At 41.1% G+C, this 15,976-nt stretch overlaps 1 protein-coding gene across 1 annotated transcript in view; it reads left to right on the top strand.

Annotated features, from left to right (window-relative positions):
• DMRT1 (doublesex and mab-3 related transcription factor 1) overlaps window positions 1-15,976 on the top strand; it is a gene marked incomplete at its 5' end in the record, with an annotated part of 91,690 nt that overhangs the window by 35,407 nt on the left and 40,307 nt on the right. The window contains one exon of the mRNA XM_081151008.1: window positions 285-568. Within this exon, the coding sequence (XP_081007134.1) occupies window positions 285-568 (284 nt within the window). The remainder of the gene's footprint in view (window positions 1-284; window positions 569-15,976) is intronic.

Here is a 15,976-nt window from a genome sequence, read left to right on the forward strand (position 1 = left end):
AGGATAAAAGGTTACAGGTCAGGCTTTATATAATTAAATTGACCCTTAAAATGTGTTTGGTATTCTTAGTAAAAGTAATCTGCAAGAATCTGTCATTTGTGCCACCAGAATTATGCCAACCGTAGAAAGCCTCCTTTATTTTGGCTGTGGAAGAAGCAGCATGTTCAGGTACCTTGTTCTGTAGCTCTTGAGGGGGATGGCCATGCGTTGCCAAGGTTTAGAAGTCGAGTTTTGTGAACCCCCAGATTAATACCATGTTATCCTTTTCCTTTTTTTCTTTTTAGATGGGCGCATGGTCATCCAGGATATTCCTGCTGTCACCAGCAGAGGGCACGTGGAGAACACACCTGATCTGGTTTCTGACTCCACCTACTACAGCAGCTTTTATCAGCCGTCTCTGTTTCCTTACTACAACAATCTATACAACTACCCGCAGTACCCCATGGCCTTGACTGCGGATTCCTCTTCCGGGGACATGGGAAACCCCCTCGGGGGATCCCCGGTGAAGAACAGCCTTCGGAGCCTCCCAGCACCTTATGTACCTGGTCAGACAGGAAACCAGTGGCAGGTAAGATGTTACCCAGAGAGTGAACTGGATATGTGAAAAACTTCACTCACTCACACTCTCACACACTCACACACACACACACACACACACACACACACACACCCACCCCCCCCCTCACATGTATATGCACATATGAAATGTGTAAAGAATTTTTCATTCTAGGTTATTTAAGCTCAGAGGTTGTCTGCAAAGAATTGTAAAGAAATATGCGTATATTTGGTTTCTTTTTCAAATTTTACTTTTCTCATTTTTCGATGTCATTTTGCATAAATACCCAGTTGCCCATATTCAGATTCGTAAGTAGCTTACTATATGAGGCCCCACCTTCTCCTGTCTTGCCTCCACATTCTTTGAGCAGATAGGAAATGCGGGCTGCAGCCTTCTGGGTGGCAGTAATCTTTCTGATGAATTTGACCCTGGGAGGGAGGGAGAAGTGTTATAATCTGTATGTTTGCGTGGAAGAAAGGTAAGAAAACAAATTAGGTTGCTGTTATGCTGGGCCAGCGTGGGTGTGTTTTTAGCTGGGAATGGAGATCAGTCTTTCATACTCTGAAGTACTTAAAATAGTGTGCAATTTAAAAAATAATGTGCAATCAAGAGCTTCTAATATTTGGGGTAAAACAAAGCATTTTCGTTATCAGGGGCGAAGCATTTATCTAGAGCTGTTCTTCTCCCTCCGTTTCAACCCTTTCCATCATGCCAGTGTATTGGAAGCAGCTTCAAGGCACTGAAAGCATTTGCAGACGGGATTGCCACATTGTGGGAATGTGTGTAAACATGAGCACTCGGACTCAACACCTCCAAGCCCCCCCTCCAGCCCTAAGATGTTAGGATTCTGTAGTAACTATTCTCATTTTGGATGCATTTACTGTACTCAAGCTTTCTCAGCTGGGCATGGATTTCGAAACAATGCAACTTATATATTTGGGAGTTAGGGCAAATCTTTGACCTCCTTATGTCAACTTTTAAAAAATGTGAGTTGAATATGTATATATATTTTTAGCAGTTCTATTCCGCTTTTCTTTTTTTAGGTGTTGGGAAGTTGTTAATATTCAAGTCACTCCAGTTTTTGGATTCTCTCATTCTCCTTAGGGATCTGACTTTTTTGCCATATTAATATGTCAGCTTTAATCCCCTGGCCTACACATTTTCATATATTTTATTTTTAGAATCATACTTTTTAAAAAGGGAACTTATCAACATTGGTGTTAGAATTGAGGGGTACTATGAGTGAAAGAGAAAAGCAGTGATTTATGGATCTTTAAGCTGGACCCCTGCAGGCCTTTCAAAGTGCCATTTGGATTTTATGATTTGAGGGCAGGTTTTAGGTTGATTTCTACTAAAGATTCTTCACTCTGAAAGGAGAAAGTAGTATTTTGTAGTTATAAAAACAAAAGAAATAAAGAAAAAACCAGCTTTCCTGCAGATTCCCTGGGAGAGTGTCCAGGTTTTCTGGCTACTTCCAGGCTTTAAGGATAAAGTAGGGAGGTTTCCGAACGTACTGGCTTATGAGAAAGGATGAAAAAGGAAAATCGTGTTTTCTGAAAGAAAGGCAGCTTATGACCAGCTTTAGAGCAGAGTCAGAAATCTCCTAAATTAATTTACCTTTTACTTTGTCAAAATCTTTCAGATGGCAGATGGCATATGATGCCTGACACACTAATGTGTATTCTTACTCTATCTGGAGAACCTGGGAAGGGCATGGCAGAGGTCTTGGATTTCCTTGGTGGTCCCTTACCAAGGTCCTGTCTTAGGGATAGCTAGGAAAAGATGGGCTCTCTTGTGTGGCAGTGTTGCCTGGTCTTGGAGGACTGCCTCAGTCACTGTGCAAGGAAAGATTCCCTGAGGACGAGTTCTTGTACCCCTGCTAGCAAAGGTGGGAGGAAAAGTCTTAGTCCTGTGGGGCATGCAGTGTTGATACAGCACTTGCCTTTTCCAGAGCCACCCCTTATGAGACTGGAGAGAGGAGTTACTGCTCAGAGGCCCAGGAGAGATACTGATTTAACATAACTAAAATATCCATTATGTATATACTCTATCTTGTTACAGAGGGGATCTGAGGTAGCCAACTAAAATACTCATTTAACATATGAGCTTATTTTCCTGGAGGGCTTGACTTAAGCCTTTCTATTTCCTAGGCTATCACCATTGGTAATATGTTTTCATAAGACAAATTACAGAAATAGGTGCTTCTCTGCTACCGTGATTGGTGTCCATTTCTCTTAGTAAGCAGTAACACCAGCAATGATGATGATGGTTTGTTGAGCAGGGAGTCCTCCCCATACCCCTAAGAGGCAGATAGTATTGTCTTCTTTTCACAGGTGAGGACATTGAGATTCAGAGGCTGATGGGTACATAAGGCAGTGTAAAACTGAAGTGAGATGATTACTATACGTGGAAGTTTCTCTGTACACCAAGAAGTGCCATGCCAATATAATGGTAATGAGTTCATTTCATTAATCATTGTTTTTACTTGGCCTTGCTCTTTTTTTAACCTCTAATTTTTAGCCTCTTGTTCATATGTATTTTAGTTGGCTACCTCAGATCCCCTCTGTAACAAGATAGAGTATACATAATGGATATTTTAGTTATTAAAGGACTATGACATATGAATGGACCAGGTATGAATGTATATGAAATAATTTTTATCAGGGTTGGGGAAGAATTTGATCCAAGTAAGAAATACAAAACTGAAAGCATATACAAAGATTATGATGGTGCAGAATGTGTTTATTAAGATGTCATAAAGAAGTCTTAATTACATAGTTAACACCTAGAGATAATACTTATAACCAGTGTTGTAAGAGGTAGGAACTGAATGGCTCACATTTTAACCAGCCATTAGGGCAGAGGTGTAGGGAACAGCAATCTGGGACAGGTTTCCTTTGGCCCTTGTTGTTTCTGCTGTTTTAGGAAGGTGCCCTGGTTCTGCTCCTTGGGCAGTGCTTTGCTGTCTCCTGCTAGAAGCTTCCAGGAGAGGGCTAGGGTAGGCTCCCTCTTGGTTGTTGCAGAAGGAGCCTCACAAGTGTACCTGGAGGACACCTGTGCTAATCTCTCCTGGCTGGATCTTCGTCTGATCCCCCAGCTTGACCACAGGGCCTGAATCTTAGGCAGGTCTCCTCCATCTACTTCCTTGACTCTGTTGCTAAGACCCGACTTCCCTCCTAACTCTTCACCAGTGCGAGTCACTGTTTTATGTTATCCTCCTTCCCAGCTGCTTTGTGTGTCACTGTGTGTTGAGGGAGCAGCATGAATGTTTTTCAAGAAAGAGCTCCTCTCTGATTCCTAGAAGGAGTAGACTCTAGTGCAGATCATCATAAAATTTTTAAAGCTAGACTTCTTAATTAGTCTGGAGGGTATTCAGTTATCTGTAAACAGAAACTGTAGATTTGAGACTTCATGTAATAAGTCTCCCTGTAAAATCAAACAAGCTGCAAATAATTATTGAGCACCTACTAAGTGCAAAACCTATAAAAAAGAAAGAGCAGTCTAGTGAGTCAGCATCCCAGAATCCCAAGGCTCCTTGTTCATGCCTGCATACCGAAAGCTGCTTTAATTGCTTTAGGTCTGTCTCCAGCCTGTGGAGATTTGTGGCCCAATCATAGATTCCTGTCCTGTTGTGAAACAGGAATAACATTTGTGACACTGGTACAAACTCACGATGAATAGCTGGTTCTACTGACCAGCGGCTCAATTTCACTTTTGCATTTAATTGCCTGCAAAAGCTGTTTATTGCCTTGTGCACTCCTCCACGGCAACATTATCTCTTAAATAAACATGTTGTACCAGGTTGACACGGGAGAGTTGCATATCAAGTGAGCAGAAATAAATATGGGAGGACTCAGAGCTCTACCTGGGAAATCCTTTCTGTCCCTGTGGCAGGCACCTTCTTGATTGCTTTTCAGAAGCTTGTGCCACTGGAGTGTAGAGTCACATTCAGAGACCACAGTTAGGGTGTGGTCAAATGGCCACGTAGGTGATTTCCTTCCTCTGGTGGTTATTTGGGGCTCAGTCTGAAATGTCTCTTGATATGCTTGTCCATTTATGATTAGACCCCTCACTGGCATCCATTCATGTATTAAATAAACATGCGCGGAGGTCCTATTGTGTGCGAGGGAATCTACTACTGAACCAAACAGATAAAAATGCTAATAGAGGGTCTCGGAGGGAAGGCTGCTATTATCACCTGGGAAACGAGAAAGCAAGTAGGGAACCATGTAAGTAGCCTGGGTTTGAAATTGAGATAGAAGTAAGGAAATCAGATTCTGGCACCTGCACCTTGGAGCACAGAGAAAAGCGCCCCCTTCTGAGCATTCCTACGATGGCCCTTCAGCACCTGATGTTCTTGATCCTGTAACCAGCAGCTTGACAGGGGCCCTTGTTTTCACACTGCCTCCTCTTTTATTAACATGGCTCAGCATCAGAACAACTTGTTAGCTAAAAGAATGTTGAGAAGAAGTGGCTTCTTGAGCATGTGCTTTGTGGGAGTGGCCACAGCCCCTCCACTTCTGTGTCCTGGTAGCTTCACAGGAGGGTCCTGCAGTGAGAGGGGAGCAGGATAGGAATCTGAAGTTTAAACCAGACTCCCATTCCCAGGGAAACAAGTACAGTTAACAGTTATTAGTTTAAAATATTCCCAAATTTTTTAAAAAGTTATGTCAGGAAGAAGATAGAATGCAAAATCGAGTTCAGTTTTTAAGGTGAAGTAGGATACTTCAGGTAGATTCTTGTGCTTGTCTCAGGCCACCAAGCTGTACCATCAGGCCCCCAGGATAATGTGCATCTGGTCACGTCAGACTCCTGGTCATTCTACACTGAGAAAGTTTAAGTGACTTGCCTGAGGAATACAGCTGTTAGGGGGGAGCCAGGCCCTAAACCTGGGCCTTCCTACCCTTGGGAAAGTGTTCTTTTTATAAATAATCTTGTTATCCACTAGGCTGCCCGCCCAGTTCCATTGCCCATGTCTTTGACAGGTTAAACTAGCCCTGGTTTTCCTTTTTATTGGTCACTATCTGTTGCTAGACAGACACTGACTGGTTTTTTCCTCTGGAAAGAAAAATTGACCAAGTTTGTAAGCAGACACAAGAAGGGTTTATAACAGAGATAAGGGACCTTTTTTTCTGCCAAGAGCCATTTGGATATTTATAGCATCATTCTTGGGCCATACAAAATTATCAACTTAAAAATGAGCTATGAAAAAAGCTCCTAGATTTATTGAATTTCAAGTCCCGTTTCGGGTTGCCTTGACAGGGCCAGACCAAATGATGTCGCAGGCCCTATATAGCCCATGGGCCGGATGTTCCCCACCCCTGGTTTGTAAGAAAATATACAGTTTAAACATTTAAAGCAACTTCTTTTCCTAGAAAAGGATAATTAAAGTAGTTATGGTATTTGACTTGAGCTATTAGGGCTAACAACCGTAATTTGGTTCTTTAAAGGGGAATTATAGAGATAAAAGTTTCTGTTGACTTGATGACTGGAAGGGTTACAAGTTCTATTGTTATGATGTGGTGTATTTATTTTGTATCTTGCCACTTTTGTGAATGCTTGTAATTCTAATAATTTTATGGTTGCCTATTTTGGGGTTTCCAGTTAGATAGTCATATTATAGAAAACTATTGATAGATACATTTTTCTTTCCCCTAAAAATATCTCCAGTTCTGATTTACATTCTTCGTGCATTATTCAGTTTAGATACCAGTAGTGCATGCTGGTGTCCTCTTGTTCCTTCTTTCACTGGTAGTGTGGCTAGCAGTTCACTGTGATGCAAGATGTTACAGAGAAATGAGGAAAATAGGACCAAATGGATTTATCCTAAAGCTAGATTGTTCAGTTCAAAGACTTGTTTTTTATTGAGACCATACCCTTTCAGCATTTATATAAGTGGCACTTACTTGGCAATATATAAAGTTGGCAAGACCCTGCCTGGGTGGCTCAGTTGGTTGGAGTGTTGTCCTATACACCAAAAGGTTGCAGGTTCGATTTGTGGTCAGGACACATACCTAGGTTGTAGGTTCAATCCCTGGTTAGGGTGTGTACGTGAGGCAACTGATTGATGTTTTTCTCTCACATCTGTTTCTCTCTCTCCCTTTCTCTATCTTTAAAATTAATAATTTGAAAAAACATATCCTTGGGTGAGGGTTACAAAAAAGTTGGCAAAACTACTCCTGTATCCTCATCGCACCTTTTTTACCCCCACTTTTTACCAGTGTGCCCTCCATAGAGTCTAGAAACCACTGCATCAGTCACTGTGTCACCATGACGACAGCCAAGTTCTTCAGGGTCTTCAGTGTGCTTTTTGAAGCAATTGTGTTGACTTAACTCTCAGCTTAACACCTTGCAGGCAGAGTGCTTTGATCTTTTCCTTCCTTTTTATGGTAGCCCTGTGATTACCCTGAGGCTAGCCCAGCATTCTGTGGGAGTCCTTCATGTGCACCCCAAGTAGGTCCTGTCTTCTAGTGCACCGAGGACACAGGGCCTGCCAAGTCAGAAGGCCAGTATTGGAGAATGTTCTGTTTAAAGAAATGTGAAAGTCACAATAGACCACAGGAAGTTTAAGCCGGTTAGGTGAAGGTGTCAGTCTTTCCCAAGTTGGGGGCTTCCGTTGCTTTTACTGTGAAGTTTCCCCTATATGGCCTGTCAAGTCTTAGCCAAGTCTATAATTTTCTCTGTTAAAACATAATTTCTCATTAGATTCTTCTCTTTTAAGGAGAGATAATAAACCCAGTTCTTTTGGTTCTTACAACATATCCTGAATCCTACAGGGAGAAGAGCTTCTGTTTGCTAGTGGGCAGTGAGGACAGCAGGAGTTCTCTGGCCGCTGTGTGAACCCCTTAGAGCTTTGCAGTTTCTTATCTAACCCCTATTTATATGCACTTTCACTAAGGAATTGCTCTTTTGACTTGTTCTAGATGATCATCACAGCCATCCTTTGATTTTTATTACACTGTTTCCTGAAGGAATTGCTGTTTTGTTTCACAGGAAGTTTAGTTACATACATGCTTTTGATCCTGTGTTGAGGGCAGTTGTTTGTAAGAATTGTTGCCTGTAATGATGATGTTCCTGGTGGCTCTTGGTCTGGAACCAAAGCTGAGGGAGCTGGTGGGCATTTTAGAAACTGAACTCAGACAGATGGTGAGAGGTAGGTGAGGAATGTTCCTTAATTATAGCAGTGCACAGTAGGGTCATTTTTGCAGAGTATGTGGTTAAAAACCTGTGGATTATAAGAGAAAGTAGAACTGGTCTCTGGAAACCTGGGCAGGGGGAGGGAAGCTGTGAGTCTGAGAGAAGGATCTAGGGGCAGGGCTGGGCCTGGACATACTGAGGGACTGTCTTCTCAGACTGGCTGAAGTGGCCCAGGAGCATCCCAGGAAATCCAGAGTGCAACCTCAGATTCTCAGGAACCTTGGGGGGACTCCAGTAAGTCCTGGACTGTCCTATAGGTTCATTTCCATTCTTATAGGAGTTCAGTTTGATCTGGACTGAGTTGGAAACTTTGGAAAGGGCTGGTGTTCTCCAGGGACTGCTCCACAATTCAGTTGGAGGCATAAAGAAATACATTATCAGTCTGTTCTGAGATTTTTTTTTTTTTTTTACACAACCTGACCTGACACAATTGCATCAGGTTGGTAAATAATACAGCCATTTGGGGATTCTGTAATCTTCTTGAAAATTAGATAATTAGATCAAGGTTTTGAAAGCTTTCTGAAGATTCCATTTGTTTGAGCTCGTGCCAGAATCTTATCTAGTTACATTCTTCCATTTAGCTTATTTTTTCTGGTTATGTAAATGTGAATATGATATAAAATTAGTTGCTTATCAAAATGTTTAAGTACGTGGATGAGAGGTTATCAGATTTCTGGGGAGTTCATATTTCTGTGGCCTATTAACTAATGTCCCTCATTAGTTGAATAAAAACCAGAATCAAGGAAATACTTAACAGAAGTTCATTTGCTCTATTTTTTTTTTTTTTTGCTGTGTTAGGAATAAGATAGTAGAAAAACGAAAAGAATAGAGTTACAAAAAATCTCTATCATATTACACAGCATGTGTAAAAAACTCCTGCATGGATTCATTGATCATTTATCAAGTGCCAACTCCTGGCCGGCTTTCCTCTTGGCTAGACTGTCCCGACCTGCAAATACCCACAATGGGGGGCTGATGGGAAAGCATCAAAGGACACCGGAAATTCTGTAATCACTACGTGATCAGAGTCTGCAGATTTCTGGAAAAGGCTGTGATGCCTGGTGGAAAGGTGGGCCCTGTGCAGTGGTGTGGCAGTGGGTGGGGTGAGGTGGGGTGAGAACTGCTGTGGTTTACAGTGGTGACTGTCTGGTGATAATTAAAAGCAGATTGACTTTTAGTGAGCTTTCTTTTAAAAATTCTTTACAGAGAGGGTCCCCCCCTTTATTGCCTGTACCCAGAACACATTGCTGTCAGTGCCCTCTCCTTGGCATCCCCTGACCCTATGGGCATCATCCTAGAGATGTACAACCACTGGAGGGGGAGGTTCGTAAGAAGATTGAGAAATGGGGGAAAGAAGATTGTTTCCTCATTTTATTTCTCACACCGTTTTATCACATTCCTTCTCACAGACATTCTTTTTTTGTTGCAATTTCCAGTTCCTATCAGCCAGTAGTGGGAGAAGGAAGGCACTTATAATAATTCCCTGACTCAAGTGAGTGTATGAAACCGAAACGTGAAGGGGCGGGGTGCTCTCCCTCCCTCCCACCTCTGTTGGAGAGTGGAGGTGTAGGGTCCTGAGTTGTTTTTCAACTTTTTAAAATCTGAAAAGAGAATGAGTTTTTCTTTTAAATATAAAATTAAATGTTTAAGTCCTTAAAATATTTCAAGTATACAATGGCAAGTTATTCTGTCTCCTCCTTTGTTACCTGGACCCTGTCATACCTATGAAAGGGCTCAGAGTTATTTGGTAGCAAACCCAAAAGAGGGGTCCTTAAGTGTGACCAACACCCTCCCCCATGATGCTCCTACAGGGAGAGATCCCTGAGGGGAGTGGGAGGGGCAGTGTAGCAGGACAGTTGTTGAACAGCTTTATGGTGCTGGGCACTTCATGTCTAACATTATACTGAACCATTAACCAGGTCCCCGGCAGAGATTGTTACCCCTTTTGTGGGTGAGGAAACGGAGGCTAGGGAGGTGAAGTAACTATGACACAGCTGGTAAGTGGGGGAGCTGGAGTTTAAACCCAGGTTTGCCTAACTATAGAGGGCATGTTCATCTCGTTATATTTTTGTCTTCAAAAATTTCTTGTTTGTGTATGAAGCCTTGAGAGGTATTATATATCTTATGATATCTCATAACATTTTATAAGATATCACATGTCTTATATGTTTTCAGAGACGAGGTGGTAGAGAGAGAGTAGAGTCCTATGTCTTGACAGTATTAATGAAATTTAAATTACTAAGCATAAGGCTCTTAAGCATGGTTCTGTGCCTTTGTACACATGCACACACACACACACACACACATCTGTGTAATTTAGAATAGTTTTGTTTGTGTCATTTTGGTTACTTAGAGGTGGATTCTCTCTATCCTGGTTTTAGAGTGGGAAGGGCCTTTCCATGCCACTAGCCCACTGTGAGTTGGGTGTGCCCATCAGCCATCACCAGGTTGTATTTGGATTTTTAATGCCAGTTCAGGTAAAATAATGTGAGTGTGTAAGTTGTGCTTACACTTAGAAGGTGGCCCCAGACGATCTCACCTTGCTCTCCAGGCAGTCTATCATGTTTAGTACTCATAAGATACCCTTCACATTGCTGATTTATGCTAAAAGTATCCTAATGTTTCTGACAGATCATGTGTGAAGTGAATATAATCCATATTTCTTAGAGCAGCTAATCCAAATGGCTTATTTCCCGATACTGCTGATGGGGCTATATCTCTTGGTGTCGCAGCCATTGAGATTCTGGTGGTAACTTATTGTTTGTGGGTCACTAATTTTGTCTAAAACAGTAGGTTGGAACAGAGTAGCAAAGGTTAATTAAGTTTGTCCATCAAAATGGGAACAGATATAGATGCCTCTGTTACTTCCGGTCCTAAAATCAAAGTTCCTGAATGTGTTATTACAGTCAGCTTTTCTTCTCATTTTCAGACTACCTCCCCCCCAATTCTTTATTTCAAAGCAGTGAAAATATGAGGAGTTGTTAAACGCCAAAGGCAGTGATTAGGTCTTTATAACAAGCAGATCTCTTATTAATTTAAAATGGGACAGGTGGCTTGGTTTAGTAGAGAGAAGCTTCTGGGGTCCAGTTGCTTTGAATTCTGCCTTCTCTCTGCAGAACCAAGTTATTTCATCTCTGAGCAGTTTCTTTCTATGTTAATGATGATTACATTATGATGACTCCATGAGATGACAAGTCTCTAGAGTATCTCTCAGTAAATGTTCATTTTCTTCCTCTGAAATTCTATTAGTCCTGTGGTCAATAACCAACAATTTCTCAGCAAAGTTATGTTAAGAGTGTCACCATTACAAGCCCCCTCCACCTATTTTAAGCGGTGTTCTATGATGCTCTCAGAAATTCGACATGTTAGAGAGGCTGGAGAGTCCATTGTCTTGATAATTATTAACCAAATATTAAAAAATACAATTTTTGCCATCCTCTTTTCTACCAGCTTGTTTACTGAAGCTTTCTTTCCTATTGGCTTTTATATAAACTGTGCTTGCATTTCTGCCTGGCTGTGTATATATGACGTTAGCTGGGTTTGTGCCTTAGATTTTTACATCAGACAAATACAAGTTTCTGACCCAGGAATTGGCAAATCTTGCATAGATTTGTGATAATGAGGAAGGTACTGGGCTAGTCCCAGCCAGAGACTGTCTTTAAATGGACTGCCCTTCCCTTTTTTGTGAGTGCATCATAATCCTTCCAGGTTCCAGGAAAATGAACCATCTGTTTTTTGAAACCAACTTTAATGTTTGGTTTTTTTGTTTTTTGTTTTTTTTTTACTATGTACGTATTTTTAAAGGTCCTTGTTTCCACTTACCTGATTTATATACCTCGATGTCTTTCAAACATTTTAGACTAAGACCCACAATAAAAAAATGTTTTATATTGTGATCCAATATATGTTTATACCTACATATAAATACAAAATGAAGTTTCGTTAAAGCAACTCTTATCCATACTATATACAATGGATCCTCATATTTCTATTCTGTTCTGTTTCATTCCATTCATTGCCATGCTGTTATTTTTTAAATTCTGATTACAACCCACTGAGTTATTTTTAGACCCATTAAATGGTCATAATGCTGCATTTTGAACAACACCATTTGGAGGAGTAAACTTTATTCTATCAGTACAACTAATACAGATGGTAAAAACCACCAATTGAGTGACAATAGTTAAAAAATAATTTTTTTTTAAATGTGGAAATAGTCACATCTTAAATGTTTTTTATATAAGAACAAGCAGGATGGACCACTAATAAATATAAGTGTAATCCTGATACCATGTGGGGTTTCCATCCCTTAGAGTTTATACAAGAGTGGTGTGAGTCCCTATTCCAAGCCATGTCCGAGATTTCTGGGAATTGGGGAGGGGGCTTGCTCTATGTTCTAATGGTCAGTGTTGGCTCTGTATTTCTAAATGTCTTCCTTACCTTTCCATGGTGTATCTTATGCTTTTTTTTGTTTTAAAAATCTCCTCTGGTATTAATGCAAGCCTGGAGTTGAGCTCCTTTCCTTCCATTCTTTTTGAAAAGCCTACCCACCAAGTGTTGTTTCTCTTTTGCACAGTGTCACAGGTTTTGAAGCTTTGGGAAACATGGGGTTTACAACGGAGAGCATCTTAGATGGATCATTTCGTAAATGATTGTCCTCTCTGCCATATTGCATGAGCATTCTATTTCTCCAGTCATCTCTTTTTTTCTCTCCATCCTCCTTTCTGAGGAGGAAGCGCATCCCTTCCATTTCTGGACAAAAGCTCTTATGTTCTCCAGCCTCTAAGTACTAACCCTCAAACCCAGCACCTTCCTCCTTTGCTCATTGAAGGCGTCCACCCAGGCTTTGCAAGAATCCCTTCAGGGGCCAGAATCCTCACAAGGCCAGTCTCCCTCTGGCTCTTTCTCTCCTCCTCCCTCTAGGGAGGGGAGTGAAGGGTTCATAATATGAGCACCTCAGAGAAAGTAAGATGAGCACCGTGGAGGAAGTGAACGAGGTTAGGAGAGAAGAAACTGGCTCCCAGAGAACCAAAGGGCAAGGAAAGAGGGACGGACAGACTGTACTGTGGCTGCAGGGAATCTGCTGTGTCACATGACCCAGCACTTGCCCTGTTACTCTTTCAGTAGTCTCTGAAATGTGCACGTGATCGCAATCATTTTAACCTCTATATTAAAAACAATTCTTCCCGCTGTGATTGATGTGTGGAATTCCAGAGGATGAATGAGGTGCACCTTTCAGGAGGTGAAGGGGCGCTTGCTTTTCAGGTCAAGAACCTGCCCAGATGAGGTCTGTGGACTAGGACAGCTGTCAAGAGTGTGGTTAGGTGAGTGTGGGAATGGGCATCCCATTCAGATGGTGGGAGAAGAAGCTTCTGTTAAAACTAAAGAAATCCCTTAATGAGGGCAAAAGTCAGCCCCAATCTTTACTCTCAGCATGACAAGGAGATGTAGGATTCCACAGCATGTGACGGGCCCTGTGTTTTTAATAAAAAGGCTTCTGTTCCTAAAACTAAAGGTTCATTCCAAATGTGGCTTTTGCAATTTAAAAGACTGTAAGCCACATGTCAGTGCCAAGGGGATCTTCACACTATTTGTTTAAACATCAGAGTTTGGAATTAGGAGTTTTATTCATATAACCACTTTTCTCAGGCAGCCATTCCCTTCCTCCACCAACTCTAATTCTGTGCGGCTGAGCCAGGCTTTATGAGACAACCAGACAGCAAGTTGGTCTTCATGATCTCTTTTAGCCGTTACCTGGACCGAGTGCTCAGTTTAGTGTAAGAGCAGACTCTCTTCCTGTCTGAAGTGTTAACAGACAGCCAGTGAGTAGTATTTAGGGATTTTTTTAAAAAAGGAAGTGAGGTCTAACATTTTTATGTTTTGTTGGGATTTTATTGTTACTATAAAAAAAGGGTGACTAAGGCATATAAAAAGGAAACCAATGGTTAAGATTTATTGTGCTGTATGTTCTCAACAGTTTAATAAAATAAAATCCAAAGCTCCTAGGTTTTCTTTCAGGGTTAATACTAACATCATCTGTGTTCTCCACCAGCCCAGCTCCCATTCATAGGTCATACTCTGGTTCAGAGACTTGGGATGGGTAATAAGAATATAAAACATGCCTCTTGCTTGCCAGCTACCACGTGTTAATAATAATAGTAGTCATAAATCACTGGAATCCTGGGGTTTTAGGTTTTACTTTGTTTAATTTAAAGGAATAGAAATACCTCGATAAGAACAAGGCACCGTTCCATGATGGAAAAGTATGTATATCCTTTTAGCAGAACTGGAAAATTCCTTTGTCCCTCAGTAGAACATTGCTGTTTTAGTGAGATGAAGGGCTGAGTACAAGGGGATGGTAGTTTTAGGTTAGTTTAAAGCAAGTTTCTGAACCTTAGCACTGTTGAAATGTTGGGGTGGATAATTCTTTGTTGTGGTGACCGCCCTGTGCATTGTAGGATGTTTAGCAGCATCTTTAGTATCTACTCACCACATGCTAGTATCACTTCCTCACCCCCACCCAGCCAGTCATGACAATCAAAAGTATCTCCCGACTTTTCCAAATGTCTTCTGTCAGACAAACTGCCCTTCGTTGAGTACTGCTGGCTTAAAGTAAAACAACAGATTTCAAAGGTTTCCTTATTTACCCGTTTTGTCTAATTCAAAAGTAGGAGGGCTGTGATTTTTTTTTTTTTAAGTTAGGAACAAGGAGTAATTTAGAGTTTTAAGTCTAATTTGGCCACACCTTTTTCTGGCTTTCTGGGTGAATCACAGTTCAGTCTTAATTCCATGTTTCAAAGGTTTACACGTGCACTTAGGAATACATGGAACCATACTTCTTTCTTACGTCCAAGTTGTCACATGGATGGTTATTTGTAGACTATTCTTCCAGTTGGAAGCAGCTGAAATGATTGATGGTCTCTGTAAGTTCACATTTTGATAACTTCAGGTGGAGTCTGACCCTTTGTATCTTTTTCTTCGTCTGCTGGAAGTTTTTTATAGCTCAGTGATCTTGGGTATTCATTGGGGAAATGGAATGTTTGAGTTCAAATAAGTCAATTCCTATTTCCAGATAATCATTGTTATCTGATGCTTTTTAAAGACAGAAAAGGAATTAAGGGGGGAAATAAACACACATGGATTTGATACTGCATTTATTTTCCAGTAAGCTTTAGTTAAAAGAGAAAGATCCAGTTTATCTGAATGTCTTTTCATATAATATACACATTGGTCTTGCCAGCAGTTGGCCAGTCTGTTTGTCAGAGTCAACCTTTTGCATTTTTAAGTTAATACTGGGGATGTTGGAATTTCATACTTCTTGGGGTATGGGAAATACTGTATATAGGTAATCTAGTTATAGGTAATTCCAACTGGTTCTCAGTCTTGGTTTCAATTAGAATTATCTATGCAGCTTTGAAATAATGCAGGGCCCAGGCCGAATCCCAGGCCAGTGAAATCAGGCCTCAGTGCTGGGCCCCCTCCTCCCCTTATTCTAGTGGGAGTGGAGATTGAGAACCAGGGGACAGTTTTATAAGTAAAGTTTTATTGTAACACAGTCACACGCATTCATTTACTGATTGTCCAGAGACTCTGTTGCTTCCAAAACCTAAAATATTTACTATTTGGCTATTTACCAAAAATATTTGCTGACCCCTGCTTTAAACTCACAGTGAACATTTTCAAAATATTTTGAAAAGAGGCTTTATAAAAAATTCATAGTAAAAGGGAAAATCCAGCATTTTGCAGAGCCTGTAGGCTCATATCCTATCAGTGTTGTTGCACCTGGGGAAAATGGGAATGGACTTTCCTTGAAGAACTGACTTGAAGATCTTGTCCCAGTGGAGGGAGATGTGACCAACACAGCAACCAGAGGAGGAGGTGCCATTGTTCATGTCAGGACACTTCGTGCTTAACAGTGGGCGCTTGTTCTAATAAACGTTCATCACTCAGACTGTGTTTACTTGTGGAAAGGCTGTAGAGGCAGAAATGTTTCTCTCACGCAAAGTGTGCTTGAGTTTGTTGTTACTGCTGCAGCCATTCCAGATGGTGGCAGACCCCTGGAAAAAATCCCTTAGTTCTGGGGAATCTCATGTATAAAAAGAAAACTAATGAAAAATCTAAAGTGGTATCATTTCTGCCTTCCCTTAGTTCAGATGAAAAGTTGATGGTTGTGAACAGTTGGTCAAAAGAGTTTTTTAGAAGGTCCTCCTTTGGTCATGGGCC

The sequence above is a fragment of the Miniopterus schreibersii genome (genome assembly GCF_964146895.1).
Source record: "Miniopterus schreibersii genome assembly, chromosome: 11".
NCBI lineage: Eukaryota > Metazoa > Chordata > Mammalia > Chiroptera > Miniopteridae > Miniopterus > Miniopterus schreibersii.